General features: G+C 48.6%; 1 protein-coding gene across 1 annotated transcript in view; it reads right to left on the bottom strand.

Moving 5' to 3' along the window:
- Positions 1-1,092: 1,092 nt before the first annotated feature.
- The window catches only part of LOC309385752 (maestro heat-like repeat family member 5), a gene marked incomplete at both ends in the record, with an annotated part of 39,353 nt that continues 18,105 nt past the window's right edge, over positions 1,093-22,340 (bottom strand). Inside the window, 18 exons of the mRNA XM_081940456.1 lie at positions 1,093-1,259; positions 1,379-1,444; positions 1,899-2,001; positions 8,714-8,839; positions 9,228-9,293; positions 9,381-9,527; positions 10,307-10,483; positions 12,120-12,263; positions 12,957-13,071; positions 13,744-13,881; positions 14,116-14,297; positions 14,633-14,780; positions 16,007-16,161; positions 16,663-16,812; positions 17,141-17,259; positions 19,144-19,279; positions 20,587-20,691; positions 20,839-20,934. Of these exons, the coding sequence (XP_081796582.1) occupies positions 1,093-1,259; positions 1,379-1,444; positions 1,899-2,001; positions 8,714-8,839; positions 9,228-9,293; positions 9,381-9,527; positions 10,307-10,483; positions 12,120-12,263; positions 12,957-13,071; positions 13,744-13,881; positions 14,116-14,297; positions 14,633-14,780; positions 16,007-16,161; positions 16,663-16,812; positions 17,141-17,259; positions 19,144-19,279; positions 20,587-20,691; positions 20,839-20,934 (2,340 nt within the window). The remainder of the gene's footprint in view (positions 1,260-1,378; positions 1,445-1,898; positions 2,002-8,713; positions 8,840-9,227; positions 9,294-9,380; positions 9,528-10,306; positions 10,484-12,119; positions 12,264-12,956; positions 13,072-13,743; positions 13,882-14,115; positions 14,298-14,632; positions 14,781-16,006; positions 16,162-16,662; positions 16,813-17,140; positions 17,260-19,143; positions 19,280-20,586; positions 20,692-20,838; positions 20,935-22,340) is intronic.

Genomic DNA, 22,340 nt, shown 5'->3' with positions numbered 1-22,340 from the left:
GAAAAGAATCCTCTGTCCATTTGGCAACCCAGGTGTTGTTATTGGGCCCGGGAGGGCTGCATCGGCCTCCCTGCGGCCTCCCTGCAGCCCTTCCATCGTTCTTTCAACTCTCTGCTTCCTCCGGCGCCTCAGGCCTCACCCTCCTTCCTTCTTCCCTTCGGCGCCTTGGGTCTCTCGGGCCTCCCTCGGGCCTTACATTCCTTCACACAATCACCGGCCAGATTAGAGCTCAGCGATCCATAGTTCGTAATTTGGGCCGCTCGGCTCTCCTGGGTTGCCACCATCTCTCTCATGTCACAGGCCAAAAACCGCCCAGTCACACAATCACGCAATCACGCAGACCGCCCAGACCACCGCTGCTGTCCTCCACCGCTGTCCTCCACCTCCTCCAGCCTTCTCGCCCCCCTCCAATCCAATCTTTACCGCTCCGCTGCTCCGCTGGCTCTGGCGCTCCGTTGCTCTGCCGCTGCTCTGCCGCTCCGACTCCGATTCAGAGAGCGCCGGCCGCCATGCTGGTTTAAAATGCCAGCTGCCACGCCGCGACCGGCTGGCGCGCTATCTTCCTCCTGTCCGGCTGCCCGGCCGACCCGACGGGCCAGCTTGGGGCCGGGCAGGTGCCAGGATGTTTGGCGCCAAAAATCCCCGACCCTCAGGGTGGAAATGAGGGTCGGCAGCATCCCGCCCGTCAGGAAACCCTCCGCATTTAGCGGAGCTCAGAGGCAGTCCTCCATTCCCTCCGGAAGCTCCTCCTCCCGCTGCCTTAAGAAAGTTCCAAACACCCTTAAAGATCCATCTCCTCCTGGGCACCCTTTCTTTTAACTATTGCCATCTAGCAGACGGTACAGGACAATAAAAGCAAGGACAAGTACACTGAAAAAGAGCTTCCATCCCAGAGCAGTAATTATCTTGAATTCTACTGTAGAGGGCAACAGAAATGCAATATCAGGAGTTTTCAATTTCATCGTATAGAATGTATAGTTCTATACAATTGCATACTTTTATTTTTAATGTATAATATACTGTACACTAAAGAAGGCACAACTTTGTTATATGAGGTGCCAAGACAATAAAGTAAAGGATTAAACTATTTAACTATGATAATTTGGTCTTGGAGATGCTCTGGATGACTTTGGAGAGGAGCTGGCTACTAATGAGAGCAGGGTTGATCCGATGGCCATACTGCCGGAAGATTACTTCCATGGACCCAGCTGCAGCCTGAGCCACGGAGGCTTCGGGATCCTCTTGCAGATCCCGGAGACCTGGAAGGAATCCAGAAAAGAAATGATTACCAGGATCCACCTTGAGAACCAACCCCGATCAGGGCCAGAGCTTCTGGCGAGAAAGTCTCCGCTTCAAGCGAGGGAACTTTGAAACTCACCAAGGAAAACTTCTTCGATTTGTTTGGAAGTCACCAGATCCCGTGTCATGTATTGTGCGCAGCAGCCTAGACACATGCAAAGAAAAGGTTGGTGGAGTTGGCAGAGACGGCTAAATCGACTGATTCAAGAAAGAAAACGCAGAATTCTTTTATTTCAACTTGGAAGAGTCGCTTTGGGACTTTACGGGATGGTCCCAGGAATTGGGTCTGTCTAGAGATGGAATGGAAAGAATTTCATACGACTCGTACTTATGACGGTTGCAGAGTCTTGGGGGTCACCTGATCACTTTTTGCAACCTTCGAGCGAGCAAACTCCAGAAGGAAGCCAGATTCACTTAACAACTATGTGACTCACTTAACAACCACAGCGATACCCTTAAGAACGGGGGCCGTGTGTGTGTGTGTCTGTGTGTGTGTGTGTGTGTGTGTGTGTGTAATAATGGTCAGCATGCCTGGCCTTAGGCCTCCCGCCTGCCCTGGTTTTTCCTCCCCTCCTTCCAGAGTTTGCACTTGGGGTTACCAATTAAGAGGGCAGCTGCCTCTCGGGACGAAGGATTCTGGCTCTTTAGGAATTCCACCATCTGCTCCAACATTTCAGGCAGGTTTTCCTTGCATCGATTGATCTGGGGAACACAAGGCCACAAACAAGGCAATGAACTCTGTAGCTTCCTCTTTTTTTCTTTCTAAGGTTTCTAGTCCTCATGTCCTCAACAACAATGTCTTCAATAACATATTGAATTTTATTATACTTTATCGTATCGTATTGTACTTTAAACTATAAGATTGTTATACTATACTATCTTTTATTATACTAAACAATATTATTATACTATACTGGACTTGACTGGACTGGACTAGACTGGATTATTGTACAATGCAATACAATATACTATTACATTATATTAAAAGTATTAGTATAATATAGTTTAATATTGTATTATATTATACACACACACATTTATGTTGTTAAAGACAATTTTATCCAAGTTAAAACCAAAAAGGAAAATAAAGAAAAATAATAGATAGTGAAAAAAGAATAGAAAAAGAAAAGGGAAAGAAAGATGATAAGGAAATGGCTTCTGGTCTTATAAATGCATTTATGTTTTGCCCTCTTTACATCGTAATTTCCCTTTTCCACAAACTGCCATTTCTAATCTCAAACCCACAAATCAGCAAGGTTTCTAGTCGTCATGGTGGTATGGAACCTCTGCTGTTCCCAAGGGAACAACAACCCAAGAAGAATCCCTCTAGCCCAGTGGTGGGCAAACTTTTTTTTCAACTGAGCCAAATCTCGCCAAAACCATGATTGAAATTTACTTTGAGAGCCACATTTTTAAAACCGAAAATACATAGGATGGTACACTGTTTTTAGTTTCAATAAGTTTTTATTGAGAATATTCTGCATGCAAGTATCCACATAGGTCGGGAGGATACAAATAACACAACTAATAAAACAAAAACTTTAGAACGATATTATTTATCGATAACGTTAAATTCCGTAAAATTTGCCTTACAATGTAGAGAAAATTACATCCTCACATTGACTGACAAAGTCACAACCACTAATGTGAACATTGACCTTGCATTTCCTTGGATAGTTTGAGTAAGTCAGGTTTGTATGTTGTTGTTTTTAATTACATCTCTCTCTCCCACTTTCTTTCTTTTTTTCTTTTTCTTTCTCTCTCTCTCTCTGGCTCTTTGTCTCTCTCTCCCTCCCTCCCCCATCTCTGTCACTCTGTGTGTGTGTGTGTGTCTGTCTCTCACTCACTCTGTGTGTGTGTGTGTGTGTGTCTGTCTCTGTCTCTCCCTCTGTCTCTCTCCCCTCCCTTCCTCTCTCTCTGTCACTCTGTGTATGTGGGTGTGTCTGTCTCTCACTCATTCACTTAATCACTCACTCCGTGTGTGTCTCTCTCTCTGTCTGTCTATCTTTCTCTCCCTCCCTCCCCCTCTCTGTCTCTCTCTGTCTGTGTGTGTGTGTCTGTCTGTCAGTCTCTCTCTGATTCCCTCCCTCACTCCCTCTCTGTTCCTCTCTCTGTCTGTCTGTCTCACTCACACACACACACACACGCACACTGTGGTCACCTTGTTGAGTGTTCCAATCACATTTGAAACACTCAACAACTGGCCTGCATTTATGGTATTTTGCAGCATTCTGCAGTCATAGGACCAAAATTGGTTGTCACTCGCCCGGGCTTTTGCAGAAGCTTCCCTCCGAAGCCCGAGAGGAGGGAGGGGAGCGGGCACCCGGCACACAGAAGAGCCGCATTAAAGGGTGTAAAGAGCCGCATGTGGCTCGCGAGCCGCGGGTTGCCCACCACTGCTCTAGCCGATTTAGTCTAGTGGTTGGTGTTAGATATTAACATATATCGCGGCAAGTCTCCTCTCTGGTCCGCCGATACGGCGGGAAACAGGTATCGCTCTGATTGGTCGAGAGGCGTACCCAATCCCTATAAAAGGGGAACCCTCAGACCACAGAGCAAGCTGGATCACTACTACTACCAATAAAGAGCTGTTAAGTCACTACGTGTCCGGAGTCTGTTCTCTCGTTGCCCGAATCTAACATTGGCGACGAGGATGGGATCGAGAGACAGATAGGACGAAGAAGCTACCTCCAGAATCCCAGGATTTGATCCAGCCCAGGAATTCGGCAGAAATTCCAGCAGCCATCTCAGGCCATTGCAGCGCGGCAAATTCAACGCAGAGAAGATGGCGATGCACACTCCTCCCGCTCCGTTCAACCCGATGAACAACCAATGGGAGGCATACATGATTTGTTTCGAGTGTTTTCTCGAAGCAAACGAATACACGGGAATAACTGATTCCCGAAAGAAGAACATCTTCCTCAGCTACTGTGGGCGAGAAGTTTTCAACACGGCCAGAGACCTCTCCGAGCCTACACCGATACAAGCGGTATCATGGACGGCGCTACAACAGACTCTGCAAACTCATTACACGCCAAAACCTTCCCGCCACGTTTGCCGCCAGGAATTCAACATGCGGAACCAGAAGGCGGGAGAATCAATCAACCAATATGTTGCAGCCCTACGTAAAGCAGCGACTCACTGCGAGTTCAGGGATCTGGACGAGCAAATCCTGGCAAGACTTGTTTGGGGGTTAAAGGACATTTCGCTACAAAAAAGGCTGTTGGCAAATCCAAATTTAACCCTACAAATAGCGCTAAACGAAGCAAGGGCATCCGAATCAGCGGAAAGATCATCGGAAACCATACAACGCGGGTTCAACGCGAGCCAGCCAGCACCCAGACACGCCAGAGTCCACTACGAGGACACCAATCCAGACTTCGAGGATCCCGAGTTCGAAGAAAGTCACCTGATGCGGAGCAGTCACATGAGGCCTGGGGGGAGATCCGGATTCCATTTGCCACCCTGCGCAAGCTGCGGAGGGAACCACCCCCGGTCTACCTGTCGGTTCAGGAACGTTGTTTGTTCGCACTGCGACAAACTTGGGCACATCGCACGAGTGTGCCGGAGCGAAGTCCCTGCCTCCTCACGGCAGCCTCCAATGTACCGCCAACAGAAGTCCAACCCAGGGACTTGGCGAAATCAAAAAGGGCGCCCAGAGAGAAACACACGAGAGTTTACCCAGAGAGACAATTCCCAAAGAGCTGAAAGGGCGTATTCCCAGAGAGATTACACACAAAGAGCTGAGAGAGCGTTCTACCAGGACGCTCAATGAGAGTATTGCCAGGATACCGATGCAGAGATAGAGTTGACCCAGAGAGAGGAATTGCGAACCTATCTCACCACAATAAGTCAGGTCCGCACCAAGCGGCCTAAAAAGCTGAAAGTCACAGTCCTCTTGGAGGGCTCTCCTTGCGAGCTGGAAGTTGACACAGGATCGTCCCTGACGATCATTTCATGGGCCTCCATGAAAAAGGCTATCCCTAGCCTCAAAAAGAGCCAACTACGTGCACCAGACATCCTGCTACAAGACTACCAGGGGAACCGAGTCCCCATCGTGGGCCAAGGCACGTTCCAAATTCGTTTCAAGGACATCGTAGCCCAGCTGCCCGTGACCATCGACAGCGCGCCGTTACAGAACCTTCTAGGACTAGATTGGTTTGAAGCCCTGGGGTTAGAAGTCACCGGGATCAACGCCGTGGAGAACAGCAGCGCTGAACAGATTTTTAAGGAGTTCGAGGATGTGTTCAGCCCCAGTCTTGGTAAGTATGTGGGTAAACCTATCTCATTCAATTTAGACCCAAAAGTGGCGCCAATCCGACTTAAACCGAGACGAGTGCCTTTTGCACTCCGCCCAAAAATTGATAAAGAGATCGATAAATTAGTAGAGCAAGGAATCCTTGAGCCGGTAGATCACGCGCGCTGGGAAACTCCCATTGTGACCCCAGTCAAACCAGACGGGTCAGTCCGCATCTGCGCAGACTATAAATGCACAATTAATGTCGCGCTACAACAAAGCGCATATCCTGTGCCAGTAGTACAACACTTATTGCACTCGTTGGGGCCAGGAAAGATATTTGCTAAACTAGACATGGCACAAGCTTACCAGCAATTGCCCATGGATAGCGCCACAGCGGAGGCCCAAACTATAGTGACGCACAGAGGAGCATTCAAATGCAACCGGCTATAATTCGGTGTGAGTATTGCCCCAGGTCTGTTCCAGAGCGTCATGGAACAGCTTTTGCAAGGGATACCGGGAGTCATCCCCTATTTCGACGACATCTTGGTGTCCGCTGCAAACAAGGAGCAACTATTAAAAAGAGTCAGAACTGTTTTGGCCAGAATCAGAGAGAAGGGTCTCCGCCTCAAAAAAGAGAAATGCCAAATTAACGTCCCTAGTGTAGAATTCCTGGGATATAGAATCGATGGTCAGGGAATACACCCCACTTCAAAGAAAATTAAGGCGATCCAGGACGCCCCCACACCACGAAATCAGACCGAGTTGCAGGCCTTCCTCGGACTACTTAACTTCTACAGCGTTTTTCTGAGACAGAAGGCGACCGTTGCTGAGCCATTACATCGACTACTCCAAAAGAACGCAACATGGAGATGGGGACGATCCGAAGCAGCAGCTTTTGCCGCAGTCAAGCGCCTGCTCACCACCAACTCACTGCTAGAGCAATACAGCCAGACGCTACCACTGGTATTGACCTGCGATGCATCCCCATTCGGCGTCGGCGCAGTCCTCAGCCACAGGATGCCAAACGGGAACGAAGCACCCATCGCCTTCTACTCCAGGACTCTTTTGTCGGCCGAGAGGAATTACAGCCAGATGGACAGGGAAGCGTTAGCTGCTGTGGCTGGAGTTAAACGTTTCCACGAATACCTCTACGGCCGCAATTTCGAACTAATTACAGATCATAAACCGCTGTTGGGACTTTTGGCGGGAAACCGCCCCACACCAGTCTCCCTTTCTCCACGCATGACCAGGTGGACTGTTTTCCTGGCTGCGTACTCATACAAGCTGATACATCTAACGGGCTCCACTCTAGGACATGCAGACGCACTCAGCCGTTGCCCACTCCCGGATCTTTTGCCAGACCCCACTCCCGAGGTACCGGTTCTGTTAATTGACTGTTGGGACTCAGGACCGGTTTCTTCCTGCGACGTTGCCAGATTCTCTTCTAGGGACAATGTAATAAAGCAAGTTCAAACCTGGGTTTGGAGGGGGTGGCCGAAGGGAAACGTGGGCCCGGAATTCAAACTGTTTTGGGCAAAACGGGATGAACTTTCAGTGTTACAAGGTTGTTTATTGTGGGGGGATCGAGTTGTTATTCCTTATGCGTTACGAAGAAATGTGTTAGAAGCATTACATGTTGGGCATCCGGGGATCGTTAGAATGAAGGCGTTAGCAAGAAGTTACGTTTGGTGGCAAAACATGGACAAAGAGATAGAGGAATGGGTGGCCACTTGTGATCCGTGCCAAGAATCTAGACCAGCACCCCCTGAAGCACCTGCCACAGAATGGGAGAAGCCTAAAGCACCCTGGTCGTGAATACACATCGATTTCGCAGGGCCAGTCCAAGGTCAGACCTTTCTTATAGTTGTGGATGCATACTCCAACTGGCTAGAAGTAGTCCTAATGACTTCAACCACGGCAGAGGCAGTCATTAAGGTTCTACGGCGACTTTTCGCCACTCATGGCCTGCCCGACCTCCTGGTCTCCGATAACGGGCCCCAGTTCACGGCCATGCAATTTGAAACGTACTTGGCAGGTCAGGGAATTCGGCATGCCCTCGTCGCGCCATTCCATCCGGCATTGAACGGACAGGCGGAGAGAATGGTGCGATCCGCAAAAGAGGCCCTTGCTAGGATGGGTCCAGGTGATTGGCAAACACGCATTGATCATTACCTCTTAATTCAGCATATTACCCCCAGCACAACGACGGGTAGGAGCCCCACTGAACAACTCATGGGCCGCCGTCTACAGTCTCACCTGGACTGTCTTCACCCAAATTACTCTGCCACATCGCCCCCAGACTCTACAAGCAAAATTCAGAATTTTAGCATAGGGGATTCAGTATACGCCCACAACTATGCAGGGGGAACATTGTGGATGCCGGCAAAGGTAATTGGCATCACGGGTCCACGTTCATATCTGCTGGAGCTAGAAGATGGACGGAATTGGAAAAGGCACATCGATCAACTACGGGGTCGCCTGGCACACTCAGACCTGCAGGCTGACGATGAAAACTATCTACCAGCACAAAGTCAGCCATCCGAGAGCCCAAACACGGAGGAACACGACACCATTGAGCCCAGGATAGAACCAGCGGTCGATCGCGAACCAGAACTACGCCAGAACAATGAAAGCCTGCAGACCCCCGAACGCGAAGCTGAAAGAACAGGCGAAACCGATCCTGCAACCACTCCCGTTCAACCCGAACTACGGCGTTCCACCCGGGTGAGACAAACACCCACTTATTTGAAAGACTATGTAACTAACCGGAATGCTCCATCTAAGAGGGGAGGGGTGTTAGATATTAACATATATCGCGGCAAGTCTCCTCTCTGGTCCGCCGATACGGCGGGAAACAGGTATCGCTCTGATTGTTCGAGAGGCGTACCCGATCCCTATAAAAGGGGAACCCTCAGACCACAGAGCAAGCTGGATCACTACTACTACCAATAAAGAGCTGTTAAGTCACTACGTGTCCAGAGTCTGTTCTCTCATTGCCCGAATCTAACAGTTGAGGCTTCAGGCAACAAACCAGGAGCCGAGGAGGAGGGGGAGGAGAAGCATTCGGGACGTCCACCATCTTGAATGATTTATCAAAAGAAGAAAGGCAGGAGAAAAAGAAAATATATTGCACTCTAATCCAGAAGAAAAGGAACCAGCTGGGCTCCTACTTACCACCTCCGAGCAGATGCTGGAATACATGCTCTGGAGACTGGTGTAAATCTCGTAGTCAAACAAAGTCTCTGGAAACTCCTCCCACTTCATAAAGGAGACGCAGGAGGTCAGGGCGTTCCTGGAGAACTGGGCCGAGGGAGGAAAGGAGGCATCAGAGGAGCCGGTTCTGAGGTTATCCATCTTCGGCAGAGAAAAGCCAGACTTCTCCTTGCTCAGAGGTGGGAAAGGGGATGAGCCACCCCAAGAGGAAGCTATGGCAGGGAAAGGGCCCCCCTGAAGGCCAGAGTTCCCCACAATTCAACCTTGACTCTCTTGGTAAACCAGGCAAACAATCAAGCAGAGAACAACCCCCTAATCGAAGACAACCCAACAGAAAACCTGCACCCACATCAAAATGATCGGGCATTAAGCAGAGGTCAAACCCTCCCTTCCAACCTACTGATTCTGTCACCTAGTTGGGTCAGGAAAGGCCTGCAAGAAAACAACCAGGTTCAGAGAACACCAAGGACCTCACAACTTCAGGATTGTCCAGAATCTCTTTGCCTTCTCCAAAGGGTCGACATGATGCAACCATGTTGCCCTGAGTGAAGATGGGGGTACAACATGGTCTCATGGAGACGGGAGCATGAAAGAGTAGGAGCTTAGTTGACCCCGCCCTTCAACTCACCTCTTGGGTCCAAGGATTAGCCAACTGAATGACGAGAGGAATCAGGCTGCGCAGGATGGATTTGGTCAGATTCTGCTCTGTCTCCTTGACCCCATTTAAGACCAGGCCAAAAAGGGTGATGGAGGTGTTGCGCAACTCGGTGTCCTCCTACGAAGGAAGAGAAATGGGTCAGTCCCTCCAATAGCATTCAGGAAGTGGGAGGCGTTGTGAGAACCTAGAAGAACAAACTGCAACACACACAATAGTGAGCTGAGCAAAAACTGAGAGCAGAAATTTCAGACGAGAAAACATCTCAAATTTGATTCTTCTTTGTTTCCTGAAATAGAAAGGCAGGGAGGGATCCACTAAACCTACAATAAAAGCCTTCATCACCTCCATCCTCTTCATCTGATCTGCCTCAGTTTCCCACTCACAAGACGAGGAAAAGGAGTCTGGCAACTGTTTCTCCAGACAAGGCCATGGGGATGGTTGGCCATGGGTGTAAAAGGCTTGCAGACCAACCTCTATGGTGTGATCGAGGGAGCTGTTTTCCCATCTTAGCAGCCTTCACATGTGGGGACTTCAACCTCTGGAGTTCTCATGCCAGCAGAGTTGAGATCCACACACCTTAAAGGGTCTGAGATCAAGCAACACCAATCTGGATTTTTAATAAATATGGAGAGGGATTGATGGTGGTTTGGTGAAGCTGAAGAGAGTGGGAACCTTCTCCAGCTCTCTGGAAGGGCTCAAGGATCATCTGAAAGCTCACACACTCTTTTAGATGGGAAAAGCACAGTTATTGCTGAACTATTTCTAAGCCTTTTTGATAAAATTAGAATTCTGCAGATGGTACCCAGGCCATCTTTATGGGAGAAAAAGAGAGAGGGAGGGAGGGAGAGGAAGAGAGAGGGGTGATGGATTCGTTTGTCGTGATTTGGTTGACGTACATCAGCAAAATACTTCCCCAGGACCGGAATAAGATTGACAGCTTTCCATCCATAGGTTTGAACTTTCAGATACCGGAATAGGAACTGAAGAGTCCGTAAGGATTCCTTTGCCACACTTTTTTCTGGGTGACAAGCACAGTTGACCACAGGGACTAGCACCGGCTCTAACATCGTATTCTGGAGGAAGGAGGGAAGAAAGGGAGCAATTAAACATGGTCACTGAAGTTCTCTGTGTCTATGAATGACAAACACAGAGAAGCCCCCATAACCTAGAATCACAGGGTTGAAAGGGAACTTGGAGGTCATCTAGTCCAACCCCCTGCTCAAGCAGGTGGCCTTGTACCGTTTCAGATCAGTGGTTGTTCAGTCTCTTCTTGAAAACCTCCAGTGTTGGAGCACCCACAACCTCTGGAAGCAAGTCGTTCCACTGGTGAATTGTCCTCATTGTCAGGGAATTTCTCCTTAGTTCCAGGTTGCTTCTCTCCTTCATTAGTTCCCATCCATTGCTTCTTGTTCTCCTTTCAGGGGCTTCGGGGAATCAGTTGCCCCCCCCCCATTTTTTGTGGAAGCACTTCAAATATTAAAAGTCTCATCTCATCCCAGCCCCACTTTTTGTTGTTAGACTAAAACTACCTAGTTCCCCAATTCTTCATCCTATGTTTTGCCTCAACTCCACATTTCAGCTTTCACAGTTAAACCTACCATCATGTGCCCCATTTCAAGCACATAAACATGTGGCATATACAACACGGCATATCAGAGTCAGAAGGGACCTTGGAGGTCTTCTAGTCCAACCCCTGCTCGAGCAGGAGATTCTATACCATGAATGGTTTTCCAGTCTCTTTTGGAAAACCCACACGTTCTGGAGATCAGTCCTTCCATTGCTTGATTGCTCTCACCATTAGGAAAATTTCTCCTTAATTCCAGGCTGATTCTCTCCTTGGTTAGTTTCCAACCATTCTTTCTCCTCTTTCTTTCTTTTGACCACCTGGTCTTTGTAGGAGCCTTCAAATATTGGAACAGGTGCCATCCTGTCTCCCCTAGTCCTTCTTTTCATTAGACTAGACATTCCCAGTTCTTGTAAGCGTTCTTCATGTGCTCTTGGGTTGCAATGATAAGAAAACTGGATGAGATGTATAAATGGAGAAAACCATAACACCCAGCATCCCAGGTGGAGGTTCCCCGTGATCTCCCATCCTGCAAGGGAAGATCTTGGGGAAATAGCTGGGTGTGAGGAAGCTGGATGATTGTTAGGTCAGCTCAGGGGCTTCCTCATCCCAGGGGTTTGACGCAAAACACTCCATCACTGGAGGTTTTTAAGAAGAGAGCAGGCAGTCACTTATCTGAATTAGCTTAGGTTCTCCTGCTTGAGCAGAAGGCTGGACTAGAAGACCGCCAAGGTCTCTACTACTAGGGAAACCAGTAGTAATGGTTGTCCAGTCTCTTCTTGAAAGCCTCCAGTGTTGGAGCACCCACAACCTCTGGAGGCAAGTTGTTCCACTGGTTAATTGTTCTCAGTATCGGGAAATTTCTCCTTAGGTCTAGGTTGCTTCTCTCCTTGATTAGCTTCCATCCGTTGCTTCTTGTTCTGCTTTAGATGTCCTCCAAGAGGATCTGTCTCCAAATTGATCCTTCAGATCTTCCAGGGATGCCCCCATCTTTGTAGAAGAGACGCCACTGTAGCTGAGGGCATCCTCTTTCTGGTGGTTGTCTTCTTTTCCTCCTTCTACCCTTCCTAGCCTTGTAGACTTCCCAAAGAGGTCACACCTGCTGCTCCCTTGAAAGTCCCTCACTTCCTGCCCCCATCTCTTACCTCCAAGGGGTGCTGGAGAAGATACCCCACACCACGAACAGCAAATATTTGGATGAGGGGATATGGCTGAGCCATCCAGGCTTGGAGGACATCAAGGATGTCCTTTATGATGAAGAATTCTCCGAACTCCGGGTGATAGAGAAGCTGGGGAAGAAGAGTGGAGAGACAGAGCATTAGCAAAACAAAGGAAGGGAACTTTCCTCAGAGCCTCTATGAAGAGATGCCACATTCAGCCATTACGGGGAGAAGAAAAGACAGTCCTCGTTTAGTGACTGCGGAAAGTCACCATGTCACTGACAAAAGGGACAATTTCATTTTTCAAACTTATGACCATTGATCACGGTCACGTGATCAAAAATTGGATATTTGAGGGTCCGTATTTATGACAGTTGCAATGTTTAGAAGTTACGTGATCCATCTTGTGACCATCTGATAAGCCAAGTAATATGTCGAGGACTACAGTATCGCAAAAGGTAGTGCAAATGATAGTTGTAAGAATACAAAACTGCCTATACTGCAAAGAGGAAAAGGAATTTGGGGTCATTGAGTCTTCCTCCCTCCCTCCCTCCTTCTCTCCCTCCCTCCCTGCCTCTTTCTCTCTCTCCCATTCCACCGATTAACAGAATAAGAGGAGACCTTAGAGGTCTTCTAGTCCAACCCCTTGACCAAGCAGGAGACCATCTACTATGTCAGACAAATGGCTCTCCAGTCTCTTTTTCAAGGCCTCTAGTGATAGAGCCCCCACAACTTCAAGTTCCTATCCATAAAGTCCTTGTGAACCCTGCGCAACATTCCTGGAGATCCACAATGTTGTGGTGCATCACAATGTCTCCTCACCTCTGAGAAGAACACCATGCCAATTGTCTTCTCCCTTAAATCGGGATGGTGCAGGTAGTTGTTGGCCTGTCTGAACATCACCTTCAGCTCCACTTTAGAGTAGTTGAAGAGTTTCCTAAAGATCAAATAGGGAGAAATCAGACAAGATCTGCTGGTGAGTGAGGAGAAAATCACCAAGCTAGGGAAAAGATTATCTGAATTATGGATAAATGAATTACTCAATGAATTACTCCATTTAGATAATGTCTCACCCTCCCTCTCTTTCTCTGTCTTTCTCTCCCTCTCCTTCCCACCCTCCCTCTCCATCTCATTCTCTCTCTCCTTTTATGTCTCCCTCTTACACTCCCTCTCTTTCTCTCCTCCTTTCTCCCTCCCTCTTCCTCTCTTTCCCTCTCCCTCCCCTCTCCCTCCCTCTTCCCCCTCTCCCTCACTTTCTCTCTCTCTGCCTCTTCTTCCTCCTCTCCCTCTGCCCTCCCCTCCCCTCTATCACCCTCACTCTTCCTCTCTCTCTCTCTCTCTTCCTCCCCTCTTCCCTCCCTCTTCCCCCTCTCCCTCACTTTCTCTCTCTCTGCCTCTTCTTCCTCCTCTCCCTCTGCCCTCCCCTCACCTCTATCACCCTCCCTCTTCCTCTCTCTCTGCCTCTTCCTCCCCTCTTCCCTCCCTCTTCCCCCTCTCCCTCACTTTCTCTCACTCTGCCCCTTCTTCTTCCTCCTCTCTCTCTGCCTTCTCCTCCCTCTCTCACCCACTGACACTTGTAGCCAAGCTCTTTGGACTTTGAAGTTCTTACCGGACCAGGTGGAAAATGGCCTCAAACAGACTATCTGGGCTCAAGAGCATCTCCCAGCATCCCACCATCCCCAAATCTTTGTACTCCTCTTCGTATCCAGCAGACAGGATGAGGTTTTTGATCGCCTGCACTGTCGTGCTAAATCAAAGAAAGGGAGAAGAGTTGGTGCCAATCCTTCGGCCGATGCCCCCTGCAAAGGCCAGGCTTACCCTGATGCCAACCGGCCTCCCGCTGCCCTTCAGGAGAGCTCCAGGTTTCACTTGGCGGCTTGTGCAACAACCACAAAACACAACAGCAAATCAGCCTCCCTTTATTTCTTTCCCCTCCAGTGATATCCTGTAGGACCCAGATTGGGCCCAGGAGATTCCTTACCCCAAATGGTTGATCTGTTCTGAAAGGTCTGTGACTCTGCTGGACTTCCTGGCCCCACTCTTGCTGGCGCCCAGGAGGAAGTACAGCTGCGTGACCAGGGCGAGGAGCAGGTTGGAGAATTTTTTGTGGAGGAGCTCAGCAGCGTTCGGGAGGGACAGGAGGAAACAGAGAGCGTTGGTGGCCTAGAAGCGGGATGAAAGAAGCGTCACCTTGGGCTCCCCAGGAAACTTAGATTCATCACCTTCTTCTTCTTCCTCCTCTTCTTCTAACGTTCCCAGAAACACTTGCAGGGTGGAGTCTGGCCAACTGAATGGAGCTGGGGGTTTACTGGCCAGATACCCTTCCTGTTGCCAATGAGGAGTTTTGTTCGGCAGATATATTCTCATTGTGCTCAGGGAGAGAAACATCTGCCTCCACCTAAAGGAGGGGGGCTTACGCCAAATGATGCTCCAATTTCAGCCCCCAGCCGCTTGCCCACTGCCTCCCTCCTCCCTTCCCTCAGGCATGGAGGGCTTACCGCAATGGGCATGAGGGACTTGCTGTTCCTCCTTGTGAGGGCGTCGGTGCTGGGGTCTTGGTCCTGCAGCCTTTTCAAGAGGGGCTTCATGATCTTGAGGTTGGCATAATGGTCTGCAGCCAGTGCCCCCCAAACCTCCCTGGCGCTTCTGCGGAGGGGGAGAAACAGATAGGGTGGAAATCAAATCCTTTCCCCATTTCAGAAGAGACGGCCAGTCCAGATAGATGAACCCACCCAATGAAAGGAAGGATTGGAAAACCGATGCCCAAATGAACGGCTCTCATCCCAAAAAAATATCTCTATATACACAGGTAGTTCTTGACTTACGACCGTTTGTCCAGCAGCCATTCAAAGGAACAACGGCATTGAAAAAAGCGACTTATTCCCAGTTTTCACACGTTCCAGCATCCTCGGGATCATCTGACCAAAATTCAGACTCCTGGACAACTGGTTCAGATTTACGACCGTCCCAAAGTCAAGCGATCACATTTTGCGAACTTCTAACAAGCACATTCAATGGGGAAGCCAGATTCACTTAATGACCATGTTTCTCGCTTGACAACTGCAGTGACTCACTTAACAAATGTGACAAGAAAAGTCGTAAAATATCTTTCAAAGTTCATTCCTATCTCGACCCTCATCTGATGTGACCTCCCCACTAGAAGACTTCATCTGTGACACACCCATGGCCCATCAAGACCTCCATCAGAAGACCCTCACCTGACACGACCTTTACTGACCTCCACATCACAAGACCCATCACAAGATCCCCACCTCACATGACCCTCAATCTGAGATGACCTCCCCATCACAAGACCCTCACTTGATAAGATCCACACCTGACATGACCTCTCCATCACAAGTCCCTCACTTGATATGACCCTCACCTGACATGACCTCCAAGTCACAAGACCCATCACAAGATCCCCACCTCACATGACCCTCAATCTGAGATGACCTCCCACTTAACAAGACCCTCACTTGATAAGATCCACACCTGACATGACCTCTCCATCACAAGTCCCTCACTTGATATGACCCTCACCTGACATGACCTCCACATCACAAGACCCATCACAAGATCCCCCACCTCACATGACTCTCAATCTGAGGTGACCTCCCCATCACACGACCTTCTGATGACACCAAGCCCTTACAAGCAGAAGATCACCAGGACTGGCGTTCCTTAAACTCCACTGAAGAGGTTACCTTGCCTGGTAACAAAACATTTGGAAACCAACGCAGAAGCTCAGAGAACCAACCTCCACCCTCTCCCTCCACCTGAGCTACAGGGATTCACCCCATCGCAAAGGATTGAGAGTCTCTGAGGAATCCAAGGCAACAGGAGGCCCATCTCCTTGAAGTTCTTCTTACCCATCACAGCCAATGGAGGATTCCAGCAATATGTCCACAACTGGGTTGACCCTCTTGGATGCCAGGTGACATACGGCCTTGAGGGTGAGGTCTTTCGTTGCTGGGTGGGCAATATTCGGGAGACGCTGGTAAATCTCCTTCATTATCATGGGTAGCTATGGCAAAAGAGAGATCGGAGGGATGAGATCCAGCATTGGTCTCCATTGGAGATGCAGTAGAGACGATAACTCCCACCCATTGGGGGAAATAAATTGGCCCCCACAATGTCAACGTTTGCCCTACATTTTTGAAAGGACTCCTGATTTGTCCAGCCGCCTGTGATATTTTATTGGTTTATTTTAGGAGATTTATATTGCTGCCTATTCGCATATGGCGACTCAAGGCGGATGACAAAGATGTAAAAACATCTGGAGCCTTAACCACTGGCACACTGGCTCACCAAATGTTATTTTTCATGAAAGCAATATGGCTCCTTTGTTTTGCCCTTACCTTCTTCTGGGAGGTTTGGATAGCTCAGTGGTCTCCCATCCAGCCCTAGCCTTCTTAAAACCAGCCAAAGTGTCGTCACTGAGCCAACAAGGTCTCAGCCGTTCTCGTCTTTGCTTTCTAAAAAATCTCCTACATCCCTTTTGCTCCAAGCCCTGCAATTTTCTTACCTCCTCCAGATCCATGCCACACTCCTCCAGGATGGAGTTGAGGAGCTGCCCAGCAGACTGGGATATGTTCTTGTCCGCGTGTGTCAAGGCCTCCAGGGCGTCCAGGATCACCTGCGTTAGCTGCAATGGGCTGAGGTGCTCCCCAAAGGCCTATCGGAGAGAAGGAAAGGAGGCCATGCAGAGATGCCTCAGGGCTTTGACTCCCTTCTCTTGAGACTTTGACCCAGATTGGGGGACAGCACACCATGTAGAGAGGCAGGCCTTATTCCATGGCCTCCATCAGGTGGGATTCAGATGGGGGTCAAGGAAGCCAACATGGCAGCTGCCCTTTCTTCCTCCTAGTCATTGGAGAGAAGGGGTACCCAAAGCCCAACCTTGGGAGGATGCTGTCCCCACTGTGAGATTGACTCCTTTGAGGGTCTCCGGGTCAGGAGGAGGAGCAAAAGGAAGACAGGCCAAAGGCTGATCCAAAACATACCTTCACCATTTTGGAGATGTTGTTGTAGAAGATCCCAGAACCCGAAACAAAGAAATCCTCACGCAACCAATGTACAATATTTCCCTTTTTATTCTTCCCTTTCTTGTCCATTTCTTTCGCTTTGGAGGGAGGGGAAAATTCAATTACAATTTCAATTTATTAGCGCTTATAGACCGCCCCCTCTCCCGAAAGGGACTCGGGGCGGTGTACAGTCCATGTCAAAGAACAAAATTAAAACAATTAAAATTACTACATGGAAAATATATATATACAAATATAAAATGGATAGATGCATAAGAGGAGGATAAAAGATGTGCAGGACTGTATTGCTAATAAATAATTAAAATAAATAGACATTAAGATCCCAATACCCAATAAAATTAAGACTATAGAATAATACCCTTAAAAACCAGTAAAATATAAATGCCAGGAGATAGGCGTTGAAATTATGCCAGGCCAGCCAGTAGAAACAGGTGGGTCTTTAGTTTCTTACGGAAGGAGCGGAGGTCGGTAATAGTCCTGATATCTGGGGGGAGGTCATTCCAGAGGGTTGGGCCCATCACAGAGAAGGCCCTACTCCTTGGCGTCGCCTGCTGGCATTGCCTAGCGGACGGCACCAGGAGAAGCCCCTCTCTGTGAGAGCGAATTGGCCGCTGGGATGTATGTGGGAGGATGCGATCCCGCAGGTAACTGGGCCCTATGCCATGGAGCGCTTTAAAGATGGTAGTCAAAACCTTGAAACGCACCCGAAAGACCACAGGCAGCCAGTGCAGCTCACGCAGGAGCGGTGTCACATGGGAGTACCTGGTAAAAAGCCACAAGGTCAGATTTTGGCCTTCAGAACTTGGGAAGTTCCTTCATCTGACTGCCTGTTTAGTCGTTGCAACAGAAGAGAAGATCTGGAGCTCAGGGTCGACCTGAGGGGTCCCTGGTGCTCTTTGCACTAGGAGGGGGGGTCCTTGCAGGCGTTTCATTGCCCAAGTAGGGATGTTGGCCATCAATGCTTATAGAAGCACAGAAAAAAGATCCCTCCCTTCAAGTACTGATGAACTTACCTAGTTGGGTCATGAAATGTCAAGAGGAAAACCACGAAGCTCAGAGAGCACCAAGGACCCCACAGTCCTTCTCCTTCTCCTCCTCTAACCCCCTCTCTCCCTCTCTGTTCCCTACTTTCTCACTACCTCCTCTTCCCTTCCCCCTTATCTTCCTCCCCCACTCTCTCCTCCTCCTCCCCTTTCCTCATCTTCCTCTCCCTTCCCTCCCTTCTCATCGCCTCCTCCACTTGCTGCTCCTCTTCCTCCTCCTTCTCCCCCTGTCTTCCTCTCCCTCTCTCCTCCTTGCTCCCTGCCCTTCTCTTCATTGCTCCTTCTCTCTCCTCCTCCTCCTCCCTAACTGACTCACTTAACGTGAGAATCTCCGTCTTAAAAGGACCCATGGCCCACTTACTGCTCCTCTTCTTCCGTTTCTCCTGTTTCTCCTGCTTCTCCTCCCTGTCTCCCTTTCTCCCTCTCCTCCTCCTCTTTCCTCCTTCTCTCTCTGTTCATCGCTCCTTCTCTCTCTCTCCTATCACCTCCTCCTCCTCCTTCCTAGCTGACTCACTTAACGTGAGAATCTCCATCTTAAAAGGACCCCTGGCCCACTTGCTGCTGCTCTTCCTCCTGTTTCTCCTGTTTCTCCTGCTTCTCCTCCCTGTCTCCCTTTCTCCCTCTCCTCCTCCTCCTTGCTCCTTCGCTCTCTCTCTTCATCGCTCCTTCTCTCTCTCTCCTATCACCTCCTCCCCCTCCTCCTTCCTAGCTGACTCACTTAACGTGAGAATCTCCGTCTTAAAAGGACCCCTGGCCCTGAGAAGTGCCAATATCAACCGCCAATTCCAGGCATCTCTGCCAAGCCAAACGATCAGTTTCTTAGCCACGCCACAGGCTGTGCCACCTAATGCTCTCCTGGGCAGGGGGCATCCCTGGTCCTCTTTTAGCAAGTCAGCCCTTGGAGTACAAAGTTCTCACCCATTTTGCTCATGATGAGGTGGTGCAGGTGGTAGGCAGCCTCTGCGGACGTCTGGCCAACAACTGGGCTGGTGTCGCCAATGTGCAGGGCCAGCAAAGCCACCAGCTGTCCCAGCAAAGAAAACTCAGCTGTGGTCTAAGGAAAGGAAGGGAAAAGGAGGGGAAAAAGGAGAAGCGGAGGGGGCGAATGAAGCTTTCAGCCGGCTAAAATCAGGGAATAAGAACCAAAGAACCTCAGAATCTTGGATACACAGAATGTTAGCATCATAGAATCATAGAATTAACAAATATTTGAATCTTAGAATCTTTGAATCACAGAACCTGAGAATTACAGAATCATGGAATCACAGCATGACAGAACTGCAGTTGCTGGAAGGGACCGTGGAGGTCTTCTCCTCCAACCCTCTCCTCAAGCAGGGCTCCTTGTATCCTCCTGGTCACATCCCAAAGGTGCTTTTCCCAAAAGGCAGCTGGACTTTCTTGGAGTTTTTCCTTTCTTTGAAAACATTTCGCTTCTCATCCCAAAGGGAGACTTACGTCGAAACTGACGTTGTCCGAAACGAATTTGAGGAGGTGCTTGGTGCTCTTGAGGGCCCTCTCTCTCTCGTGGCTCTTGGGAGAGTCGATCCAGGGATCTAGGCAGGGGGTTGGACTAGAAGACCTCCAAGGTCCCTTCCAACTCTGCTATTGTATTGTATTGTATTGTATTGTATTGTATTGAATCCTCAATTCTTAGAATCTTTGAATCACAGAACCTGAGAATTACAGAATCTCAGAATCTTTGAATCACAGAACCTGAGAATTACAGAATCTCAGAATCTTTGAATCACAGAACCTTAGAATTACAGAATCATAGAATCACAGCATGACAGAACTGCAGTTGCTGGAAGGGACCGTGGAGGTCTTCTCCTCCAACCCTCTGCTCAAGCAAGAATCCTTATATCCTCCTGGTCACATCTCAAAGGTGCTTTTCCCAAAAGGCAGCTGGACTTTCTTGGAGTTTTTCCTTTCTTTGAAAACATTTCGCTTCTCATCCCAAAGGGAGACTTACGTCGAAACTGACGTTGTCCGAAACGAACTTGAGGAGGTGCCTGGTGCTCTTGAGGGCCCTCTCTCTCTCGTGGCTCTTGGGAGAGTCGATCCAGGGATCTAGGCAGGGGGTTGGACTAGAAGACCTCCAAGGTCCCTTCCAACTCTGCTATTGTATTGTATTGTATTGTATTGTATTGTATTGTATTGTATTGTATTGAATCCTCAAATCTTAGAATCTTTGAATCACAGAACCTGAGAATTACAGAATCTCAGAATTTTGAATCACAGAACCTGAGAATTACAGAATCTCAGAATCTTTGAATCACAGAAACTTAGAATTACAAAATCATAGAATCACAGCATGACAGAACCGCAGTTGCTGGTCACTTCTCATCCCAAAGGGAGACTTACGTCGAAATTGACGTTATCCGAAACGAACTTGAGGAGGTGCCTGGTGCTCTTGAGGGCCCTCTCTCTCTCGTGGCTCTTTGGAGAGTCGATCCAGGGATTTGTGTGCTGCCAGGGGAAGGAGAAGGAGGAAAGGAGGAATGGGTCATTCCCATTTGGAAGAGCCACAGACTCCACAGGGGGACAGAAGGGCCAAATCCAGCCTGAACATCTGGCTGACCGGCTGACCCACCCCAAGAAAGGATCCCTCTTTACCATCAGCATCTCCTGCAGGGCATCCAAATTGGGAGCTTCGGACAGCAATCCGGTCAGCATGTTGTTGCAGGCGGTGGCCGTCTGCTGATAGAAATCCTAAAAGAAGGAGAAAATGTCAGAAGGAAGGAGGGGCGTCAAGGAAGAAACGGCGCCTGAAAGAGGCAGAAATCCAGGGGTGGGGAACTGATGGCCCTTTTCCGACTGGGGCACTGCAGCTCCCAACCTTCCTGAGCCAGCCATGGAATTCTGGGAGTTGAAGTCCAGATGTCTGCAGTAAATGGAGTGGCCGACATTGCAGGGCTGGTTTTTCTTCCAGAGTGGGAAGAAATGCTTTATCTGCTGAACTTCAGCAACAAAAGGACTTCCTTCCTGTTTGAGTTCAGAACAGAATGACTAAAAAGCTGAATGTCTTCCTTAACAGTTCTGGGAGATTCAAATACAGGCAGTCCTCATCTTATGACCACAATTGAGCCCAAAATTTCCATCGCTAAGGGAGACATTAGTGAAGTGAATTTTGCCCTTGTTTTACGACTTTTCTTGCCACAGTGGTTAAGTGAATCATTTTGGTTGTTAAGTTGGTCACACAGTGGTTAAGTGAATCCAGCTTCCCTATTGACTGGTCGGAAGGTCACAGAAGGAGGGTCATGTGACCCAGAATGCTGCAGCCGTCATAAATCTGAATCCGTTGCAGAAAAAAATGGGCTGACGTCACGACGGCTCGACATGCGATCTTGGTGCTCCGAGATTGCAGTCCATATTTCTGCCGCTGGACGGTCCTTTCGGACCTAAACTGTCCCACAGAGATGGTGATTGAGAAGGGCACTTCCTGCTGATCTCAGGGACACCGCAAAGTCCCTGAAAGATCCAGGAATAGCCTTTATTTCTGTTGACAGAAACGCAGCTAATGAAGCTGTTGAAGTTGGGACAGCTCCGGAATAGGAACAAAGCGAAAAGAGAAAGTGTGTCGAATTGGTGAGGAAATTTTATTATTAGAAAAAGAGACTACCCCTCCCCCCAAAAAATTAAGTTAAATTAAAATTGAAGATAGAAGACTAAGCGGCGAAATAAATCTACATTAAACTTAGTGTGTTATCCTGTTTTTTTCATGGATGGAATTTTTGCAAAGGCTCCCTATTTTTTAAACTGAATGGATTAATTTTTTCTTCTTTTTTTACTTTTGTTTACACCTATGGATTAAAAATTTCCTTCTTTTTTTATAATGCTTCTTTGGATTGATTGGATTGTTTTTTTATCTCCATTTATGGGTTTTTTCCTTTCTTAAGCTTGGAATATAAAGAAGATAATAAGAAGGATTATAAAGAGGGTTGTAACCACAGGAGGAAAAGCAGTTACACTGCCACTTAGAGGCTGGAGGGTGGATACATTGTTTTTCTTCTTTCTCTTTGATCACTTGAGATTCAAGGTTCTTCCAGTTTGTTTGGACATCCATTAAATGGACAACCATTTAAATATGAGCCAGCAGTGTGCAGCAGCTGCCAAAA

The sequence above is a fragment of the Natrix helvetica genome (genome assembly GCF_964273705.1).
Source record: "Natrix helvetica genome assembly, chromosome: 2".
In the NCBI taxonomy this organism is placed as follows: domain Eukaryota; kingdom Metazoa; phylum Chordata; class Lepidosauria; order Squamata; family Natricidae; genus Natrix; species Natrix helvetica.
The sequence above is the reverse complement of the archived record's forward strand: the minus strand, read 5'-3'. Positions and strand labels throughout refer to the sequence as shown.